Source organism: Meleagris gallopavo, chromosome Z, assembly GCF_905368555.1.
Source record: "Meleagris gallopavo chromosome Z, MGAL_WU_HG_1.1, whole genome shotgun sequence".
NCBI lineage: Eukaryota > Metazoa > Chordata > Aves > Galliformes > Phasianidae > Meleagris > Meleagris gallopavo.
This window is the reverse complement of record NC_139435.1, coordinates 75,376,876-75,398,490: the sequence shown is the minus strand read 5'-3', so window position 1 is coordinate 75,398,490 and position 21,615 is coordinate 75,376,876. Positions and strand designations below refer to the sequence as shown.

Genomic DNA, 21,615 nt, shown 5'->3' with positions numbered 1-21,615 from the left:
TGTCACTGCTTCTCTTTAATAGCTACCGTGCAGTTCTCTTGCTGTGGATGCTGTTGACTCTTCAGTTGCAGAGCAGGGGCACAGGACCCACCTGCCTGCTCCCCCAGGCTGGCACGTGACGCTGCATCCCTCATGGTGACTTGGTGGCGATGCAGGCCCAGCCCTCACAGCAGCAGCTCCTGGGGCATGGGCTCGCCTCGCAGGCCGGCCAGCAGGTTGTCAGCAGCCAGTACTGCCATGGTGCTCCGTGTAGCATAGGTGGCACTCCCGATGTGTGGCAGGATCACTGTGGGCAAAGGAAGGGTCACGGCGTGGCCCCACGCTCACTGCCCTCACGCTGCTTCCCACTGCCCCAGGGGTCTTCCCCAGGGGTGTGCAAGCAGAGGGCCCTCCATCAGCTGCCTTGACGGAGCTGGCAATGAGCACGCTGCTGCCACGTACATCTGACAAACAAAACTAACTCATCTATGGGTGAAGGCCAGCAGGCAGCAGCGCTCCTCCTTTCTGTATTCAGATGTGGTACCCAGCGTCCTGCACACAGTTTGTGGCAGATGACAGAGAAACATGCAGAAATTCTGACACTGCGGCCTCACTACTGCACACCTCCACCTTCCTACAGGTACAAACCAATGCATACTGGGGCAAAAGCCTGAGAACTGTTCAGAATATCGGGACCTGCAGGCTCCTGAGTGTGCAGGAAAGGTACGTGTGATGGCAAACAGCCCCTACAGACTGCAGAGCTATGGCACAGTCAGCGCAGAGATTTTTATCCACCTGTGTGACAAAGCTCAGAGACAGAAAAAAGCTGTGTGACAGAAACACAGGATGGGTGAGAGCAGCAGGGACCTCTGGGCATCTGTCCCAACCCCTGCTGCAGCACAGACTCCCAGGGCGGGCTGTCCAGGCCCACATCCAGGCAGCTTTTGGTGATCACTGAGGATGGAGATCTCCACAACCCCTCTGGGCAACCTCTGCCACTGCTCTGTCACCAGCAAAACACAACCCACTCCTTTTAGGTAATGGTAAGAAACATGCCAAAGCTGCTTTAATGGCGCAATTAGAACAGCAGCAATGACTGGGTTCTTGCCCAAGTTAGAGAAAAGCCTGCACTGCAGTCTCCGTCCATTTTATAACAGACAGCACCTTAGGGGAGTGTAGAAACACAAATATCTGACACACTGCTGAGTGTGGGAGCTAGGAATTGGCCTCAGCCCCCAGATAACAGAGACAAGATGAAGGGTGGTGGCTTCAAGTTGTGCCAAGGAAGGTTCAGGTTGGATATTAGGACAAACTTCTCAGAAATTAATAGAACATGTTGCTGAAGGAGGTGGTAGAGTCACCTTCCCTGCAAAGGTTCAAAATGGAGATGTGGGACTGAGTGATGTGGTTTGGTGGGGATGGGTTGATGGCTGGACACGGTAATCTTAGTGGTCTTTTCCAACCTTAATGATTGTGTGATTCTACTATTTCAGAAAGGGACATCCGGACATGGGCACGTCCACATTTTCATCCTGACCTCCCAATGATTTGTTTACTGAAGAGATCTTTTCTCATCCAAAAATGTCCTTCCTTGACAGAGGCACCTTGCTGCCTTCAGAACCCTCACATAGAATACTGGTCCTTCAGATGAAGGCACACACACAGGGTTTCAGGTTTAGGTTGCAGCATGACCAAACCAAGCATGTGGGTGAACAACAGGATGTTGTCCATTGGCTGAGAGCAGAGCAGGTTGCCTGGTTGAAGCATGGACAACTAGGTAGAAACAAGCACCCTACCATGCTAACAGCAACAAAGCAACAAACCAGAGTTACTCTGTGCATAGAAACCATTCTTTCCCCTCCATTCCATTTCTGCCTGTTTTCTGCCTCTAGGTCTGTGTTGCCTGTAACTGAGAGCAGCAGCTGCTCATATTAAATTCCTTTATGAATTTCAGCCCAGCCTATGGAATGCAGATCCATTTGAAAAAGGTTAAAAGACACGCCAATCTCAATTGCTTTCTGGACTACTGAAATATCTCCGTCGCATATTTTAGATTGCATTGATAAGGTCTTTAATAGCTCTCCACGCTGCACAACTGTTACCTAGAAGCTGCTTCAATACATGATTTTCCTTTTTGCCACAAACACTGAAGTTCTTGTTCACCATCTTCAAGCCTCCAAGGAAATCAGCCAGCAGATCCTCTGCCTTGACAGCAGAGGTGGCTCTCCAAGGAGGAGGAGGCAGGGCAGGGACTGGGGTGGCCAAACACATCACTTACCACAGTTCCTGAGTTTGAGCAGAGGGTGATCAGTGGGCAGTGGCTCCGGCGTTGTGACGTCCAGGCCTGCAGCTGCAATTTGCCCACTGACCAATGCATCGTACAAATCTTCCTGGTTCACCACAGCCCCTCTGGAAAAAAAGAGGGAGATGGGCTCGCACAGCTCCCACATGGTCAAGCAAGTCCCTGCGGCCATATGCACATCCATCCCACTGGGGCTGGACACAGGGCCCTGGGCAGGCACAATGCCTGTACCCCCCGGTCAACTCGTCCTGACTGTCTGGATCCCAGGAGCCCTCACAAAGGAGGGGGTGGGCTGCAGGCTGGGCAAATGGCCCTTCTGGCTGCAGGACACTGACTGCACAGGCTGCCTGGACTCACAAAGTGCACCTCACCAGCCACCGCAGCCACAAGCAGGCTGCCACAAGACGGGGCTGCTGTCACCTGCTGGTGTTGATGAACACAGAGCTCTTCTTCATCCTGCTGAAGAAATTCTTGTTGCACATTCCCTGGGTGTCGGGAGTCAAAGCACATGTCACGACGACGAAGTCCGACTCCTGGGCCAGCTTTGTGAGTGGGACTGGGAGGAGAAACACAGATCACAGCTCCGCTCACAGGCATCACCAGGATGCCTCTGCAGCCCTTCTAAATACATAAGGAACATCAGAGAGACTGCTGCCCTGCAAAGGCTGTGCCAACCTTTTTCTACAAATGAAGAGACACAAGGTCAGGCAGGCATGAAATGAACTGCACAGAGATGCTGCTACGGATACAATTAGAGTGCTTTGTTTTTACATCAAAATTTATCCAAAGTGAAATCTAACAACGCTTCAGATGTCTCTCCCAAAGGAGGGCTAAGACTGCTTTTCACGTTCACACAACAAAGTACTGCCATGACAGTTTATACCAACATTAAATCTCTTTCCACAGTACTGGCACTGACTCATGCAACTTCCACTCTTGGGCCAGAGGACAACACCTTCCTCTGAGCAGTGGAAAACACAAGGAGCAGAACGAGGTCTAGCAATGACCATGCAACAAGAGTACAAACTGGAAATGTGCAAGCTTTGGACTGAAAAATTAGCACTTGTTGCAGGATTTGGGACTCCAGCAGGCCTGCAGAGAGGTCCTGTGTGCCAGCTGAGATACTCTCAGGATCTGCTGGTCCATCACATCCACTTTATAGCAACAAGTTAAAGACTGCGTTTGTTTCCAGCAACCAATATCTGCCATCAGCAACCAACAACTGATCAGTCCCAGCCCACCCTCCCTGATGGGGCACACTGCACAGGGTCAACCATCAGACTCTTCTGGTACCTTCACAGTGGTTCAACCCAGATATACTGAACACTCTGCTGAGCACTGACACCCCTTGTGACTCATGTGCTCCAGGTGGCACCTCCAAGCTATATCAGACACACTGCTTCCTGCCCTGCGGTTGAGGACTGTTTGTTTCATTCATTTTTCTTACCAAACTCAGCTTGAAACTCTGCAGCATTCTCTGGTTTCGGCTGACTTCCAGTGTACAAAAAGTTCTTGACCCCAAATGGCTTCAGACGGCGGGCAACTGCCTGCCCTAGAAACGAGAAAGGAGATGCTGTGTGCACCTTTCAGCATGCAGACGGTTTAGCTGCAAGCCAAGCAGCTCGTGGAACACAAATCTTGCCCAAGGGCCTCTGCAGTGTGCCTAATCAGAACTGCTCCTGTGAGGCTGCTTTGTGTGGTATGTGTTGTGTGTGGGGGGATGCCTTCTGCAGCTCCTCAAGGGAGCGAATCTCGGCCTTGGGATATCAAACCCGAAGCCACTTTAGGCAGCAAGCCAAAACGTGAGGAAAGAAAGAGCAATCTGCTGACAAAGCCAACAGCTGAATGGGTGCCAAGCAGACGGTCCTGTACTTTGTCAAGCTTTCTGTTTGCTTAACTGAAAACCAAGAGGCCAATGTCCAGTTTGCTGTAGCATTTGGGTATGGTGGATGCATGTGAATGAGTAAAAAGTTTTAAGGGTCATGCCTGATGGATCAAGAGCTGCTCAGAGTGGCTCCACCAAGCCTTGCTGTTCTAATAGATTCCAAATAAGTAAGCAAAGGGGACAAACCTTGGCTGAAACTCTGAAAGCAGCCTGATATCAGCAGGGGCACACGCCTGGTGCAGGACACACACTTACCTATTCTTCCCAGACCTATGATGCCCACTGTACTTCCCGACAGTCCATAGCCACACATCCACAAGGGCTTCCAGGTTGTCCAGCCACCGCTAGTGGAGGGAGTGAGAAGGAAACTGACGTTAATAAAGCAGCAGGGGAAGATCTGCCTCAAAACCCAGGACTTGGGCAAGAAAATCACGAACCACAACAGTGTAGAAGGCGAACTCATCTGCCACTGGTGGGTGATGTGCACCCTGCTTCAAGCCTGTGGTCTGCAAGAGTCTGTTCTAACTGCATATATGCAGCAGCAGCCTCAGGGCTGACTGAACTGATGCTGCTGAACGCAGCCCTGGGACAGCTGCTGGGCAGTCAACTCTGGCCACGTCCCCAAGAGCCCAGAGAGGACCAAGTGGATCATCTGTGCATGCACAGAGGTGCTCAGAGGAGGCTTCTGCCTCTTTAGCAGCCCTTGAACACAGGACTGCTGTGGGCTCTGTTACCCTGCACGACTTTCAGTACCAGCATGGTGGAACTCCAGCTTCAGCCCCACGTCATTTGTTGGGCTTCAGGTGCATTCTCCCACAGCGCCCGACCCTCTGCAGCCCCAGAGGGTTCCAGCACACAGCCTCACATACTCACGTCTTCACCTCTGCGACAGCCTCGGGCAGCCGCCGGCACGTGGCGAGGAGCAGAGCCACGGAGAGCTCAGCGGTGGCATCGGTCAGGACGTCAGGGGTGTAACCCACGCGGATCCCCCTGCAAGGAAAGCACCGGGCTCAGTTCCCCGACGTCAACGCTGCCGACCCTAGCACGCAACCTCTGCGCTTCTGGGGAGACCCCCCCCCCACAGGAGCGTATGCAGCCACGGCGGGACATCCTTCCCGAGCCCTTCCAGCTGGGGCCTCGCTCCAGCACAAGGGCACAACCCCCTCTGGGCTCCAAGCTCTGGGCTGCAGGGGACCGACCGCAGCCCCCCGCCCTCCCTTCCCGGCCGGACAGGGAAGGGCGCAGTGACGAAGCCGCGCGCACCCGACGCGGCCGCACGGCACCGAGGTTACCGCTTCTTGATCTCGTCCAGGGCGAGGTGATCGAACCCCACGGACATGGTGCTGATGACTTTCAGGCTCGGCCCTGCAAAACACCGCCGCTGCAAAACAGCTCCGCACCGACTCCCGCCGCCCAGCCCCGGCCCGGGGCCGCGCACCCACCGGCGGCGTCCAGCACCTCGGCGTCGATGCGGTCGGACAGGAGGCACAGCAGCCCCTGCTTGCCCGCAACCCCCGCCAGCAGCTCGCGCCGCGGGACGGGCTCCTCCGAGTCCCACTGCTGCACGCGGCACCTGCGGGACGCGGCCGTCAGCGGGGCCGGACTCCGTCCAGCATCCAGCATCCGGCATCCGGCATTCCCCCCCCGGCCCGGCCCGGCCCGGCGCTCACCCCGCCGCCTCCGAGAGCACCCGCATTCCCTCGGCCGGGATCCGCCGCGTCACGAACACCGCCATGGCCCGGCGCATGGCCGCCCCGCAGCGCCACCGCACGGCCCGCGGGGAGCCCGGCAGCACGGGGCGGGCAGAGGGGCTCGACCAGCGGGCGGGTGGATGGGCTCCTCCCTTCGGCGATGCGGGACGTGGGAACCCTGGCTGTTTGGTTGAGAAGGCCGTGGCTGGAACTTCCCGTGGAAAACAAATCCCGGGGTGGCAGAAATATCAGAGGCTCTGTTTCTGTGGCGTGCTCGTTGTGCAAATGCATGTGAGATCTCTGCTCCCGATTGATTGCACGGCCCGCGGGGAGGAGCAGGGATAACTCTTAGGAGCCGCCCGACCCGCGGCAGAGCCATCACACCATCGCATCACAAAAGGTCGCTGCAAAGCCGGGCTGCCCGCGATGAGCACACGGAGAGGCTGTGCGGGGAGCTGCCCGGCTGCAGGAGTTGTGGCAGGTCTGTGGTGTGGATGGCTTGGTGAGCAGGGCAAGCAGATGGAAGAATAGAGTAGGCATGCAGGCACACACTCACACATGTCTATCTGTCCATGTCCTTGGGCTTCGTTAGGCTCTCCTCAAATCCCTTGCTGCCTCCACAAGCCCGAGTGTCCTCTCTGGAAGCTCTGGGGCTGCCACCAGCTGCTGCCCACTACAGCACTGAGCTCTGTCTTTGACCCTGCAGTGATGGTGACGATGTCCTTCATGCAGGAGGGACTCCTGGAACTGCTGTACGATGTGCAGTACCACCCAGCACCATCCCCGAACAGCACTGCCTGGTGCAGCGGGATGCTGTGTCACCAGCATTAGATGGTGACAACCCGTTCTGCCCGTGGTGGGCCCTGGGTGCATCCCTGTGCCACTTTGATTCTCTCATCCAGCCCTCCCCACACCCAGGCTGCCTGCTGGGCTGCATCTCCCTCACTCCCAGTTCCCGAGGCTGCATGCAAGCACAGTTCTGTGATACAGGAGGCACAGTGGGGCTGTGGGGTGCACCCAGCCAGTACCTGTGTCTCCTAGCAGAGCACACCCAGCTCGCAGCAGGACTGGAATTATTGGCTGAGCAGAACAGACGGCTCTACCTGCAGCTCCAGCGTTCATCTCCTACTCCTCCTGCCCAGATGCCTGAAGGACTCAGGACACATCAGTCTGACACATGGCCTGCACAGCAGGGCTGACTCGCTGCCTGCTGCCTGCATGGAGGAGGATTGCTGCCACTGGCAGGGCTCCTGCCCTCCATCACCACGTTGGAGATACGGGCTGTCACTGCCTGATGGAGGCTTAGCGAGAGAGCTGGAGAGAGCCGGAGTGTGCAGCTGTCTGATCTCAATGGCTGTTTTGTAGTAAGCCCAGAGAGCAGGGACTCGCAGTGCTTTTCTCTGGCACAAATCATCTGTGCTGTGTGAGCTATCAGCTTATCTAACAAGTCTGTATTCTGCCGGTGGGATTTTCCTTTATCGCGATGCACGCCTGCTCCTGCCGTCAGCATGCTGTCAGATTAGGCCAGCAGAGGCCATTGTACTTTTTCATAATTGCTTGAAATTTCATTGTGCCGTGTGGAGCTGAGTTATCATTAGCACTGACATCTCCCTCTCTTATCAGGTGAGAATTCATGTCAGCAGTGTGGGCTGTCCAGCATATCCCTGCACTGCTGCTGCAGCAGGGTGCCTGATCCTTTCCCTTTCCCCTCCGGCCACCCTGTCCTGCTGCTGGAAGTGGTGCACGGCTGCTTTGGGGTGCTGTGGGCAGCTACTGAAAATAACAAAATTTTGGCCAGGTCATTTTTAACAGAAAACCGCATTTATGTGAAAACACGTAGATTTTTAGATTAAAAAAATATTTATAAATATACAGAGAATGAAAAGTTGCACATATATACACAAAACTATAAAGGCAGTAAATGGAAGAATTCTGGAATTGGCTTTTTGCCTGTTTTAACTGCAAACACATACAGGTCCTGCTGAAATGCTGCTGGGTCTGTCTGTCCTGCCCGGGATGCGCAGTGCAGGATGCATAGGATGCAGTTCTGTGCACATCCCTCAGGAGAGCTCTGCAGGGTGCTGCAGCCCAGTGTTGCTCCCACTGCTGTGTCCCACCAGCACTGCCCACCAGGCCATCCTGCACAGCCCAGCACTTTGGCTCTCTGTGTGACCCACCTGCTGCCTGCTGGAGGATGCACCACGCGGCCATACGCAGTGCAGGAGCCCTTTCCTCTCCTTGGTTTTACCCAGATGCCATTCAGCCTAATGTGTCATTATTCCTGTCCCATGAGACAACCCGGACAGAGGTTCCCAGTCTCTTCTTCCTGTTTTTACAGCAGTATTGCACACAGATGTATGTGCATGTACACACCTGCTGGAGCCGGCGTCCTGCCTGCACCTGGGCACCTGATGGGTGCATTCCACTCTCGCTGCCCGTTCGGTGTCGGTCAGACCTGCTGACAGTTGCACCTCAGGAAGGCTCTGAAGCAAAACCTTTCTGAGAGGTAAAATGAGAGAGAGGGGTGGATGCCAGCTCCTTTCCTGAGCTGTGCTGGCGGACAGAGCAGTGAGGACTGTTCAGCACAGCCCACTGGTTGCAGGACACGTGGTCTTGCTCCATTCTGCCTCACTGTAGGGCCAGAGCTGTTGCTTACAGGGCTGCACCATCCACCTTCTCTGGTAGCAAAGGGGCATGAGCTCAGGATGCCAGCAGCTTGCTCTGTGAGCAGTAAGCAGGAGAAGGGTCACGAGAACCGCTCCGCTTGACATGGCGGCTGTGAGCACTAGGGCTGTGAGAAGAAAATCAAAGGCTGTGGGTTAATTTGCTATGCAGCTGCCTCTGGCACTGCTGGCCCTTTGTCCTTTGGTTGCCAGGTAGGTTGAGGGCTTTGCAGAGCTCCCCGGGGTGCTGCAGGCCTTGTAGGGACAGCGGGGTGAGGCACGGGGGGAGGGTCAGCAGAGGTGAGCTGGGAGAAAGAGCTCTTTGTGCTGTTGCTCCTTCCTGACCCCGTCATCATCTCTGGTGGTGGACCCTCGCTGGGTCACTCAACCAAACACCTCCTGGCTGCCCAGGACCAGGATGCCCTTATTGCAGCACAGGGGAGCAGGACCTGTGTGTGGGAGCACCCCACCTCCTCTCCAAGCCAAGGCTGGGCTACACCTGCCCTGCAACCCCATCCAGTCCCTGTCTGAGCATTCCCTGCTGCTGCCCTGATCCCTGGCACTCAGCAGAGGGAATCCTCTCCTCCATCAGTAAGAATCCATCCATGTGCCAGGGCCAGTTACCTGCGGCAGGGCTGGGGAGAGGGACACGATGCAGCGCAGGAAACAGTCTGCTGCTGACAATGGAGCAAAGAGAGAGCAGCAGGCAGATGGCACGAACATTAGTGCATGGAAATGACGAACACTCTGAGAATTTCCCAGCGCACTCCTGGCTGGCTTGGGCCCGCTTTTATAATTAATTTATGGAAAGCACCTAAGTTGGGAATAAACACCATCTCACAAATCCCTCCTAATCTCCGCCTGTATTTTGGAGCGATACCCTGAAGGTATAGTTTCTTACAATGATTAAACTGTTTTCCTTTTCAGAATTAAAAAGGGCTTTTTTTTCATGCAATTGAACAGAGCATTAGTTGTCAGGACCAAACGCAGACCTGTTTTAGATGCAATCCATTGTTGCGAATGCCCGGATGGGGCATTTATCCCCCAGGCTGCCTGATGCCAAATCTGTCACTGTTTCCATTTTGGATTCATGTATTTTAAAGCAAAATGTGATTTGATGCGTTGCCAGTCACCTGATGGCTCAGAAGCACTCGGGCATTAGCATAAATCTGGGAACTTCCTTTAGAAAAGAGATGTGATTTTCAATGAGCTGTTGCTTCTCATTGGTGATGGAAGCAAAACCCCCTCCCTGGGGCAGGATGTGCAGAACATGCCTGGGAAGGTGTCCGCGATGAGGATGTGGGATGCGCGCATGCTGCTGGGTCTCTGGGCTCCTGCAGGCACTGCAGCACGCTGCTCCGCGCAGCCCTGCGTGCCAGAGGAAGCCTGCAAAGACCCGGGCTCAGCTCTGCGTTTGGCTGCTGCCTGCATAGAGGCTCCCACCGCTCCTCAGGGGCTTTCTGATGGCTGCAGCCATGGGCAGACCAGGGCATCTGCACGGAGCTGGGAGCTGGGGCTGCACTGGTAGCGAGATCCAGGCGGCATCTGTGGACACGGGGTGGGCTCTGCAGGGAAGGAGAGGCCTTTTTGTTACGTACCTTATCGAGTCCTGACACGGAAATCAAGGTAGGAATTACCCAGGGCACAACCTGTCCCTCTGATTTGGCCTTTGTGGCTCAGTCATGCATAGGGGAAGCCTTTCCCTTGTTCCCTCCAGCAGCATCTCCTTGTAATGGCTAATGGAAAAACACTGCAGCGGCGAAAGATCCTCTTACTCTCATAAACACAATGACAAGGCTAATCTGCAGCAGGAGCGGGTGCCCAGCCACACGTCTCGGCTGAGTGCCTCCCTTGGATGTGCTTTGAGTCGGGCAGGTGTCAGAGCAGGAGGCTGCAAAGCCCAGCCCTGGGGTGCTCACTCTGTGCTGCTGCCTGTGTGCGCTTGGTTACAGCCTTGCAGGAGCCCAGTGGCTCTCTTCTATGCGTAGGAGTGCTGGGTTTTAAGGTGCCTTTTCTGTTGCTTTGGGAAAAAGAGAGCGCGAGGAAGATCAGGTGTGGCCTTTGCATCTGGAACACCACAGCCGTAATTAAAATGCTCTGGAAAGTGTTTCACTCCTACAAAGTAAGAAATCGTTTTGAATATTTTGCCCCATTAATTGCACCTTAGTTAAATGTGTGTTTCTATAGCATGGATTTTCGCTCACATGCAGTTCACTAACCTGCATATTTAAATATGCATTGTACCCTTTAATGCATAGTAATTATTCGGTAGAAAGAAAAGATGTTTTCTGGGCTCGAAAGGCAACAGGAGGAGGTGATGGCAGAGTGCTGCACCGGGACAAGTGTCGGGTGCCTTCCCATCAGGGTGACCGTGTTGTGTTCAGCAAAAGCTTAAATCTGATCAGGCATGGGAAGCAGTACCACCAGCATTTGGGATAGAGCAGGCCATTCCTGCCAAGGCTCCAATGCTCCAGCAGGCTTTGCCTTTCCCAGTCTCCAGCCACCAAAGGTAGCCACGAGCCTTCTTCTCCCACAGTGTGGAGGGGACAGCCAGCGTGTCTTGTCATTACAGATGCTGGTAAACAGGCATTCTTCAACCATCTTATAAACCTCCTTTCTGCACTGAAAGGCCACAGTGAGGTCTCCCCAGAGACTTCCCTCTTCCAGGCCAAACAAGTCCAGCTTCCTCAGCCTTTCTCTGCAGGACAAATATTGAATGGTACTGGTCCCAGCACAGACCCTCGAGTGACAGCATTTGTTACTGGTTTCCATTTGGACGCCGAACCTTGGATTTGTTGGATGCAGCCATCTAGTGAGTTCCTTATCCATCTTGTAGTCTATCAATTAAAATAATCTCTCTCCCACTTAAATACATGAATATTGTAGGAGACCACATAAAAAGTCTTGCAGAAGCAACCAGCTCTTTACTTTTCCATTGATGCAGTCAGTCCATTGTAGAAGGCCAGTAGATGAATCAGGCATGATTTGCCCTTTGTGAAGCCATGCTGGCCCTCTCTAACCATCTCTCTGTCTTCCGTATGCCTTAGCATGACTTCCAGAAGGATCTGTTGCGTGACCTTACCAGGCACTGGTTTAATCTGACTGGTCAGTAGTTGCCAGGACCGTCCCGAGGAGCCTTTTACAAATATCTGTGATATTCCCTTTTCTCCCTTCACTGGAGACTTCACCTGGCAGCTGTGAGTTCTCAGATACGATGGAGAGAGGTTCAGCAACTACATCTGCCAGTACTTGCAGGACCCTACGTTGTGAGTTCAGGTTCCTGAAGCACTTTTTGAATCTCATCTTCTCTTGCAATGCAATTCTTGTGTTGGTTCCCATCCCTCATAGGATGGGATGGGCACCCATCCCTGGTGCCTTTTGTTTTGAACGGCTTTGGGGCAGGAGGTCCTGCACCCTTTGCCTGCTGCGAGCTAGGGCACTTTCCTGGACCCAGAGGGAAAGGGGCATCAGCCCCACACGCGGGGATTCCTGCGGATGTCCCAGCAGCAGGGTCCAGAGGCGGGAGTGCAGCGGCTCCACTCAGATGTGGTGATGCTTTCAGCAGTTGGTCTGGCTGCGGGCTTGTCAGAAACAATGCACTTACTGTACTGTACCAGATTGTACATCTCTGGGTTAATTGTAAAACTATAATACAAAGGACGTTAGGGGTTTGCTGGAGTTAAATTTTAATAGCAAGCCAGCACCCCTTTAATGACATTTTATACATTTAAATTGGGCATGATCCCTTTGGGAACAGTAATTTTATTCATAGAGATTATGTCTAATTTGAATATAAAAACACCACTAAAAAGATATTGGATTTGCTATTTTTCACTTGCAGGAGCTTTGGATTCCAATCTTCCCAACTGACTGGAATGCAGTGGATTAAAAAAAAAAAAAAAGTTAAGGAGAAATAAAAGCCAACAACTCTCATCAAGCACCATCCGTTGCTCCTTGGCACTCTCTACACAGACAGAGGCGTTTGCCTGTTTCCTTCAGCAGCAGAGGAGGTGTATGACAGCAGGCCTTTCACCTACCCATCTTTTGGCTGAGCTGCTGCCTCCTGGCACCTGTGACATCCATCGGGCAGTGCCAACAAATGGCCATAGGCTCAACACTTTGAAGCAGATTCCTGACACTTCAGTCAAACTGTCAAGGTAGTTTGGGGAGGGTTAGGATTGGGTTGGTTCAGAGTTTTGGGTAAGGGTTAGGATTAGATTTGGAAGTGGGGTTGGGTTAGTATTGGGTTTGTGTAAGGGCTATTGTTAGAGTTAGGGCTCACCCCCCCTAGGAAAAGGCAGGGAGCCCTGCTGACCCTTGTTTTGTGAGAGCAGACTGTCTCACTTGTCTTTTCTTACTACTACAGACTGACAGATTTTAAATCCATTTATGCTGCGGTCGCTGCCCACCGTGAGTAAAGCAGACCTGCTCACAACCAGCCCCAAGGGGAGGGCACGCAGGTGCACCTGGGTGGCTTCTGCAGGCTGCTTCCATAGAGCTCTGTCATTCTTGCAGAGGGTGCTGCTCCTAGAGCGCTGTCTGTCTGGCATGCAGTCCTTGCCATCAGGCTGCTGCACGGGGATGCTGAGCCAGGTCTGTGCAGCCTCTGTTCTGGGTGACCCTTGCTGTGCAAAGCACATGCTTGCCCTGCTCAGTGCTGCAGGAGCCGCTGGAGGAGGAGGGCAGTGGGCTCGCCAGGGAGGAGTGCCAACGAAACACAGCCCCACTCCCACCAAGTGACAAGAATGGGCCAGCAGGGTTTCACACCCCTTGGGTCCCTGCAAAGGCCCCGAGCGCAGCGGGTTACTGGAGCACAGCACTGTGATGCTGCTCAGTTAGCACAGCGGGTTCTGTTCCACCCTCCCCGAGCAGGGGACGTTCCCTTCAGCACAGCGGAGGTGATAACAGTGCTGACACTGACGTGAGCCTCCGCAAGGCTGCAGCCTCATCTCCGAGACAGGATAAACTGTTTGGCCTTTGGACAAGATTATTTCTGTTCGGAACAGGATTGTTATCACTTAATTGAAAATAATTATCCAATGCAAATTGGCTTCAAGTTGGCAGGCTGAGTTGAAGAGATTGCACGCTTCCAAGCTGTCCTGAGCGGAGCCGTGCCAGGCTGCGTGGGGCAAGGTGAGAAATGGGACTGCCAATGGACCTCTGTCTGCACTGCACAGGGATTTGCCTGTCCGGCCTGCCCTGTGCACCCACCAGGGACATGTGCAGCCCTGTGGTGGGCTCCAGGCCCCCTCACTGCATGCTGCGAGTTCCATCTGCACGGCAGTGCCAGCACTGCACCAGCAGGGCTCCGGTGCAAGCAGCGTCCCTGGGAGACTGATCCCAAGGGTAATGGGGGGTGTTAATGAGCCAGCGTGCTGTCCTCGAGTCTGCACCTGAATTGCTGCATACAGAAGGCTGCTTGTGGGTGTCACAGCTGCACCCATGTCCTGAGAAGGGGACAGTTGGTGCCACAGGCAGCCTAGTCCTAAGTTAGGGATGCAGAAACCCTCATGGAACCAGACAGAAACAGAATCATAGAGCCTTTTCAGCTGGAAAGGACTTCTAAAGGTCATCTACTCCAGCTCCTCTGCAATCAACAGGGACATCCACAGCTCCATCAGGTGCTCGAAGCCCCGTCCAGCCTGATCTCCAGTGCCTCCAGGGATGGAGCTTCTACCACATCTCTGGGCTCTGAGGTTCCAGTGCCTCACCGTCCTTATTGTACAAAATCCTTCTTCCTTATAGCCAATCTAAATCTCCCCTCCTTAATTTAAAACCATGTCTCCTAGTTCTTTCATAGCAGACCCTGCTGAAGAGTCTGTCCCCTTCTTTCCTTAGTTCCCCTTTAGAAACTGACAGGCTGCACTCAGGTCTCCTGGAGTCTTTTCTCCATCTGTACAGCCCCAGCTCTCAGCCTGTCCTGTAGGAGAGGCGTTCCATCCCCTGGAATCATTTTGTCTCTCCTGTGCTGAGGACTCCACATGTGGGTGCAGTGCTGCTGGTGGCTTTGCACATCCTGCTCTTCCCTCCCGTGTGTAAGCAGTTGGCCATTCACAGTTCTGCAGGTCGGTGTGCTTACCTGGGAGTTTCCAGGTGCGAGCAGGGCACCCTGCACTGCTCTGCTCTGCACCCTGCATGCCAGGCATGGTGTGCCCACTCGGCATGTTGGGAGCCCTGTGTCCGCTCTGCCATCTTCGGCCTCTCCCTTTTCTTTTTTATTTCTGCCTGAATGGGTTCGGATGAGATGAAACCTCCCCGAATGTACACAGTGCCTCTGCAGAGGCACAGATCCACTGCAGAATGCTGAGCTTCTGCAGCACCCTTACGTGCTTTGACCTGACTGCTCGGTGCAAGATTAATTAAAAAAATATTTAAACGCAGTTTCATCAGGAGTGCAAAATACTTCTGTGGAAATCTCCGTCAGGAGCCAGCAGAAATGAGAGTGTGCTTTACCTGGCGAAGCACAATTAGACAATTAGACAGTCAAATATTGTCCCGGTTAAAGACTATTAATTTTCCTTACATTTGTCATGAATTAATTTTTTTTTTCTGGCTGTATAAACAGTGTTTCATTTATAAATACAACCGCTTCCTTTACACTGAAAAATTAAATTTGCTTTGATAATGAACTGAGGCGCTAATAATCATTTTGCAATGCAAAAAAGTGCAATTACTGCCCGCCGTGCCTCACATCAGCACCGACACAAAGCCAGCCTGTGCTCCGGGCAGCACCTGCTCCATGGGACCTCAGCAGTGCTGGGCCTCTTCTGACCCTCGCCAAACCCTGGGTAACACATCTGAACTGCAACGCCCGCACGGAGGGGCACAGGCTTTGCACAGCACGTGCAGGCAAAGCTGTGGGACAAAACGAAGCGGCACAGAGCACAGAAAACCCAGCAGTGTCCGCTGCAAAGCTCTGAGCTGGGAGGAGGAGGAGACAGAGCTGTTTTTGGTCATGGCCCAGGATGGAGTTATCTCCTATAAAGTGGGACCATTAGAGCTAAGCCCTTTGGAACAGAATAGCAACGAATTGTTACGGGACCTTGTGCTTGGGAAGTCTCAGTGCTGAAGGCCAGCTCTCATGAAGAAAGATGGAGAACAGCTGCAACGAGAGAAGAGCCGTCTGTCCGAGGCAGGGCCAGGAGGGCACAGCAACGCTGCCAGCACAGCCCCGCTCTGTCGTCAGCTCAGTGGCATCAGCAGTGAATTCTCAAACGTTGGATGCTGCTCCTGCCTGGTGCTTCCTCTGGATGCAGTGTGACATTGGAGCACGTCCCCTTCGTGCCTGTGGCTCGGAGCGCTGCTTTGGAGCAGGCATGGCGGCTCCAGGCAGGCATGCAGCACTCCGGCATTGGCAGCCACATTAGGGCAGCTTCCACCACCTGAAATACATCAGTGCTCCCACAGCTCCACGCAGTGCTGCTCAGGCATGCCTGATCAGATGAAATCCCGGGTGATTCTACCACACGTATGTATAAAAGCATGAGCTATTGTGTATGCATACGTGTCTAATACATATGCGTATGTGATAGGTGCAACCATATATTTTAGGCAGACGTTGGTGAAAGGAAGGATTCAAAGAGGAGCCCGCCTACCTGCTCCACTCTGTTTAAAAAAAAAAATAAAAAATCTTTAATTCTTTCCCAATGTACACAGGCATCCCACAAGAGACGTGCACCTCAAATTGAAGCACTCCTTCTTTCCTCAGCCTTGCTGCAACAGATCATAGTCCAAACACTCCCTTCTCCCCTCTTTCTCCAGGGACGCCTGCCCCCATTACCAAACAAGACTGCAACCTTTTGATCCATCCATCTTGTCTCTTCCACCCAGCCTGGGCTGAGCTACAGCCACTTATTTATTCACGAAATGTAGGTTTCCTCATGCTGCTTCACCAGTGCACATCAGCTGTGACCTCGAGTCTCTGCCCTCTCCAGGGATAAGCATGTTTTTTAGTCCCAGGCGTCTCTGGAGTAAAAAGTGACAGTTCTTTAAAGGAGGGAGTAAATAGCAGGTGGGAGGAATGACAGGCTGAAACACATTTTAGTTTAATAGGATAAAATGGAGCTTGATGAAAGTAGCCCAGTCTGCAAGTCATCAGGTCCAGAACAGAATTTTAATGCTGTGCTTTCCTTTAAACAGCTGCTAATGCAGCGATGTGTTTTGCTGGTAGAAAATGCATCAGTCCTTCTTGTTGCTTTCAGTATCCTGCCCTCTCAATCTAAAGCAAATTCAGCTTTACTATTGTTGCATTAACTTCTGTACAATTAATTAGTTGCTTGACAGAAAGTGTACTGATAGTTACAGGAGGCTACTGATAGGAGCCTGCCAGGATTAAATGTCACCAGTTTTGGTTCAAGTAGCACAAGGAAGAGATCCACGAGTGGAACCCAGCATTGTGGTCAGGGAGGGCTGAGCACCTGGACCAGACACTTGGCATGGTAAAGCAGAAACAACTTCCTTGTCCGTGCAGTTTACTGATAGGCAGGCCACAGATTTGCTCCTGGCTGGGTGTATGGAGTGTCCAACACTGTGGGATTCCATCTCCTGGGAAATATGGTTCCTGCTACAGCCCTGCTGGTTGACATTAGGGTATTAGGAAGATGAGATGGGTATTGGGAAGAATTTCTTCTCCAAAAGAGCGTTCAGGACTGGCAGAGCTGCCCAGGGAAGTGGTGAAGTCTCTGTCCCTGGAAATGTTCAAGAACCGTGGGGATGTGGCACTGAGAGACATGGGTAGTGGGCATGGTGGGATGGGTTGGGGTTTTCTTTGAAGTCTTTTCCAACCTGAGAGATTCCATGATTCCATGAGACAGGTCCTTTTTGTCTTGCTGCATGGTACTTCTCCCACATTTATGAAGGCTGCAGAACTCAGTCTGAGGTTTACAATGGTTATGTTAACCTAGGGCAACAAATTTGAGAGGAACAAATGCAAGCCTAGGTTGGAGAGCAGTTACTGCAGGTAGAACAGGACAGTCCAACGCACACAGTGGGGTGTAACTGTCTTGGTTCTTTACTCCTCTTAATTCCAGCAGTGCCTGGACCTGGTCACCTGGTTTGACACCGCTCCACCCAGCAGTGGAACAGGACAGTGATGCTTATATAGTAGAGAGGGCAGAACCAATCAACTCAGAGACACTACTGCAGAATGGGCCCTCAGCACCTACCCATCTGCTTCCTCTGCGACCTCTTTTCATCTGCAGCTCATGTTTGTTCAGCTCATCCTCAAACCCTGCCAGCAAGACTCCATCCCCGCTCAGACAATCCGCCGTGGTTCTCTGCTATCCTTACCATTTCAAGGTTTGTGTTCTTAGTGTCTTGTCTCCACCTGCTGTATGTTAACCCTGTGCTTTGTTGCCCTACTCACTCCATTAAAAAAAAAAAAAAAAGTCCTCCAATGAACGTTATTTTCACACATGCTTTCCGGTAGGAGGAAGAAAAATGAGTGTCTCACCCATTTCCATCTTTTCTTGCTGGCCGCATTAACTGGAACCTCTCTGATTCTGCACACTGCACAGCAGGTTTGCTCAATCTGGAAGTGCCTGACAAAAGTCAGACATGAGCTTGTATCTTACTGTGCCACAACTCAAAAGGACTTGCAGCTAACACCCTGCTTTGTATACACTGCTGCAGTGTCTTTTTCCATTTATCACAGCTTTGCTGCCTCTCGGTCAGCCTGGGAGGTTTGCTGCAGCTTTGCTTCCCAGCTGATCACTTCCTGGCCTTTATCTGCAGTGTTGTGCTCACTGGCACAGAGGCCACAATCCACAGTCAGGCTTCTGAGGATCTACCCAGCCACTTGCAGAAGTTACTGACTTTCCTTAAATTCTCCACCACTGGCTTCCCAAGACAATTCAAGCACGTACTCGAATCTGAAAAAAAAATCCATAGAAGAGTCCAATGTCAAATAGGACTGGTTAAGGCCAGTGAACTTCAGAGGAACTACTCAGTTTGGACTCCTGGCCGATTTAATTCCTGTCAGAGTAGCCAGGTACCTCAGATGGAAGACTTAGGAAAACTCACCTGTTCCACATCACGCTGGCATTGCACAAGGGCCACTTGAAGACATCAGTACCTCCGAAACAAAACGGCTACACTACTGCCCGTGACTTGTACATCAGTATCTGCAGTATTTATTTAAAATAATTATTTTGTATATTTATAATATGCGTGTATTATAAAGAACTGGTCTGACTACTAAAGACAGAAGAAAAGAAGGCACCGAGAACCTCAGGCTTTTCCTCATCCTCAGTGATAAAGTTCCCTACCATGTCCAATAGACATCATTTTTTATTATCGTTAACAATGTTGGCCAGATTAAACTTTCACTGGGCTTTTGCTTTTCTTATTTTCCCTCTGCATACTCCAGTGACATCTTTGTATTCTTCCTCAGCTGCCTGATCCTTCTTCCAAAGATCATAGATTCTCTTTCTCCTGGGATCTCAGCAAGAGCTGCCCGTTCAGCCAGGCTGCTCCTCTTCCCTGTTGGCTCATCTTACAGCACAGGAGGGCCTGCACCCTCAGGATTTTCTTCTTGAGCAACGTGCAGCCTTCCTGTACCCCTTTGCCTTTCAGGACTGACTCCCAAGGGATTTTCCAAATCAATGTTCAAAACAGTTCAAAGTCTGTCCCCCCTGGAAGTCCACGGTTTTGCTGACCTCCCTCCTGACTTCACCAAGAATAGAAAACCTAATTTCATGGTTGCTATGCCCAAGACAATTCTGACTACCTCATCTCCCACCATTCCTTCTCTTAGAGGTCTACAGGGCACATCACCTGGTAGGCTCTCTTACCAGCAGTGTCAGGGTTATCTCCAACACACTCCAGGAAGCTCTTTGGACTGCTGCTTCTGGGCTGTATTGCATTTCCAGCATGTATCAGGGAAGCTGAAGTCCTCCCATGAGAACAAGGACTAGTGATTTTGTGACTTCTGCCAGTTCCTTGTAGAATGCAACATCCATCTCTTCATCCTGGTTGTCTCTAACAGAGCCCCACCAGGATGTTGGCCCTGCCTCTGCCCTTTACCCACAGGGACTTGATCTTATCATTCCCAGCCCCAAGCTCAAAATACTGAAACACTCCCTTCCTTGCCTTGCCTTGTCTTCATTATCATGGAATCATAGAATCACAGCATGGTTGGGTTGGATTGGACCTCAGCCCCCCACCAGCTCGTGGTATCGTGGTCCAGCTGTGGCTTGGGGCACTTCAGGACACTTCTATATTTCCCTATGTTGGGCATTTTCAGCACATGTCATTTTTGCATTACTGCTGTTGCCTCTCACACTTGCTAGCCTGCTAAATAACCCATCATCACATTAAGACATTGCATAACACCTAGATAAGCAGCAAGTACATTGGCCTTTTTATCTCCTTGTGGGATGCTTTGCAAATGAGGAACAGAATATTTAAGTGAGGGTACTCAGGGGTAGAGACCCAGAGAAGATCTTCATGGGGAACCTCTCAAGAGCATCACCACCCAGGTGGCACCAGAAGAATGTTCCTCTGGTTTTCTTGTCTAGGAGTGACTGTGAAGTTTTCCTTTACAGCATACAACACAGCAGCTGTAAAATGCCTCCTGTACAGATCAAGGACTCCTCTCCCTCTCTCTCTGATGTTAACTTGCAGTTCTGTCCTTGGTCTCTTGGACACTGCAGAAAACACAGCAGTTTCAGTTTTGGAGGAGTGAAGCAGTGGTCGCCCGACTCGTGATGTTCTTTGGTAAAATGAGCATGGTGAATGTGAAAACTCTCCAGAGCAAAGACACACTATTGTGCAACGCAGACAATGACAAGGCCAAAATTCCACGAGTCACTTCTATCTTAAACGAGAACCAAATCAAACTACAACAAAAACATTACTGACCATTTGCCTCAAAAACAGCAAAGAAAAAAATTCTGGGAGACGCCATAAAATCTGCCTAACTACAGCTTAGGGGAATTCTCCCTTACCTGTTATTGTAGTTTTGTGCTTTCTAGTACTCTCTGTGGGCAGAACCACCAGCACGCAGTCTTCTGAGGTTCGTCGCCTGGTCACACTTTCTTAGTGCATATGGTTTGCAGCCCTACAGGCTGCTGATGTGCAGGAGGTACAGCGCACGCACACAGTGGCCTCTGCTGATTTCTGAGCTGCCCATCACCTGTAGATGGAGAATCTGGAACTGCAGGAACACCCTGAATCACAACACTTCTGTCCAAGGAAGTGCTACAGGACAGAAGCACTGAGGACACATTCTCTCAGCGAGCTCCAGGTGGCCACTGAGTGAATGGTGCAAGTGCTGGATGAGTTGGAGTTGACCTTAATACTGAATCCAAAACTCTCCTTCTGTATCTAGCAGTCTGCATGCTGTGCCAGCTGAAGGCTGCTGGAGACTTTTGTTCAAATAGGAAAATGTGTTGGTAAGTAAAAAGGGATGTAAGGCACAACAGATGGGAGAAGGTGAGTTCAGTGTTGGGGTCTTTTCAGGATATATCTATTTTTAATAAGGGGTGAAAGTGATTTATTTTTTTTCAGCCAAAAGGAAGTTTTTAATCAAGTAATTGATGACATTGAGAAGAAAGAAATTTCAGCCACCAGCACAAAGGCACTTACTCAAAACTGGGCACTGGGCTCTGAATAAGATGCCGTTGACAAGTCCTGACAGTTCTCAAGCATTTCATAGGTTTAGGTCTGCCGAAAACACCTCTGAACAGAGACAATATGGGCACTGAAATACCTGTGTCGTCATTTGGGTCCCTGAAAAAAACAAAAAGTGGGGAACTTACAGAGAGTGGAACAGTATTGGTAGAAAAACAGCCCCCATTTTTCTGTGCTGCAATACCTTTCTGATTTATCCTCCTTGTATACCCTGCATTTGCACAACTTACAGATTCTTTCAAATTTCTTTGTAAGCAGAAAGAGAGGACAGCTAACTTTATGAACACGTGCTGGTAGTTGCTTCCTCCTGCTTAGCAAAAGCAGTGGTATGCTGCAGTACAGGTTCTGAATCAATAAAAACAGGAAATCTCCTGACAGCGCTGTAGTTTCAGCTCAAAATAAGGGAAGCAAATAGTGTGTTCTTAAGTAGTTCTGCTTGCCAATGAAAGACAACGTAGAGCAAAG

The 21,615-nt window shown here is 51.6% G+C and overlaps 1 protein-coding gene across 2 annotated transcripts; it reads right to left on the bottom strand.

Moving 5' to 3' along the window:
* Positions 1-6,007, bottom strand: GRHPR (glyoxylate and hydroxypyruvate reductase). Of its 2 annotated transcripts, XM_085213629.1 has the most exons (9): positions 5,837-5,996; positions 5,609-5,739; positions 5,459-5,531; positions 5,040-5,156; positions 4,422-4,510; positions 3,729-3,833; positions 2,702-2,837; positions 2,258-2,388; positions 1-286 (listed from the first exon to the last, which is right to left on the bottom strand). In XM_085213629.1, exons 1-9 carry the CDS (start codon positions 5,911-5,913, stop codon positions 165-167), a joined length of 981 nt encoding a protein of 326 aa, XP_085069755.1. In that variant the 5' UTR covers positions 5,914-5,996; the 3' UTR covers positions 1-164. The 2 variants fall into 2 exon arrangements, with proteins under 2 accessions (XP_085069755.1, XP_085069756.1); XM_085213630.1 differs by lacking the exon at positions 5,609-5,739 and having other exon boundaries at positions 5,430-5,531; positions 5,837-6,007.
* Between the last annotated feature and the right edge of the window lie 15,608 nt (positions 6,008-21,615).

Excerpts from the sequence above, each read along its gene's own strand:
- GRHPR (XM_085213629.1), bottom strand. The coding sequence starts at position 5,913 with ATGCGCCGGGCCATGGCGGTGTTCGTGACGCGGCGGATCCCGGCCGAG. Across the intron at positions 2,389-2,701 it reads GTGTTCATCAACACCAGCAG|AGGGGCTGTGGTGAACCAGG; the intron begins GTGACAGCAGCC and ends CTTTTTTTCCAG. Across the intron at positions 287-2,257 it reads GCTCAAACTCAGGAACTGTG|TGATCCTGCCACACATCGGG; the intron begins GTAAGTGATGTG and ends CTTTGCCCACAG.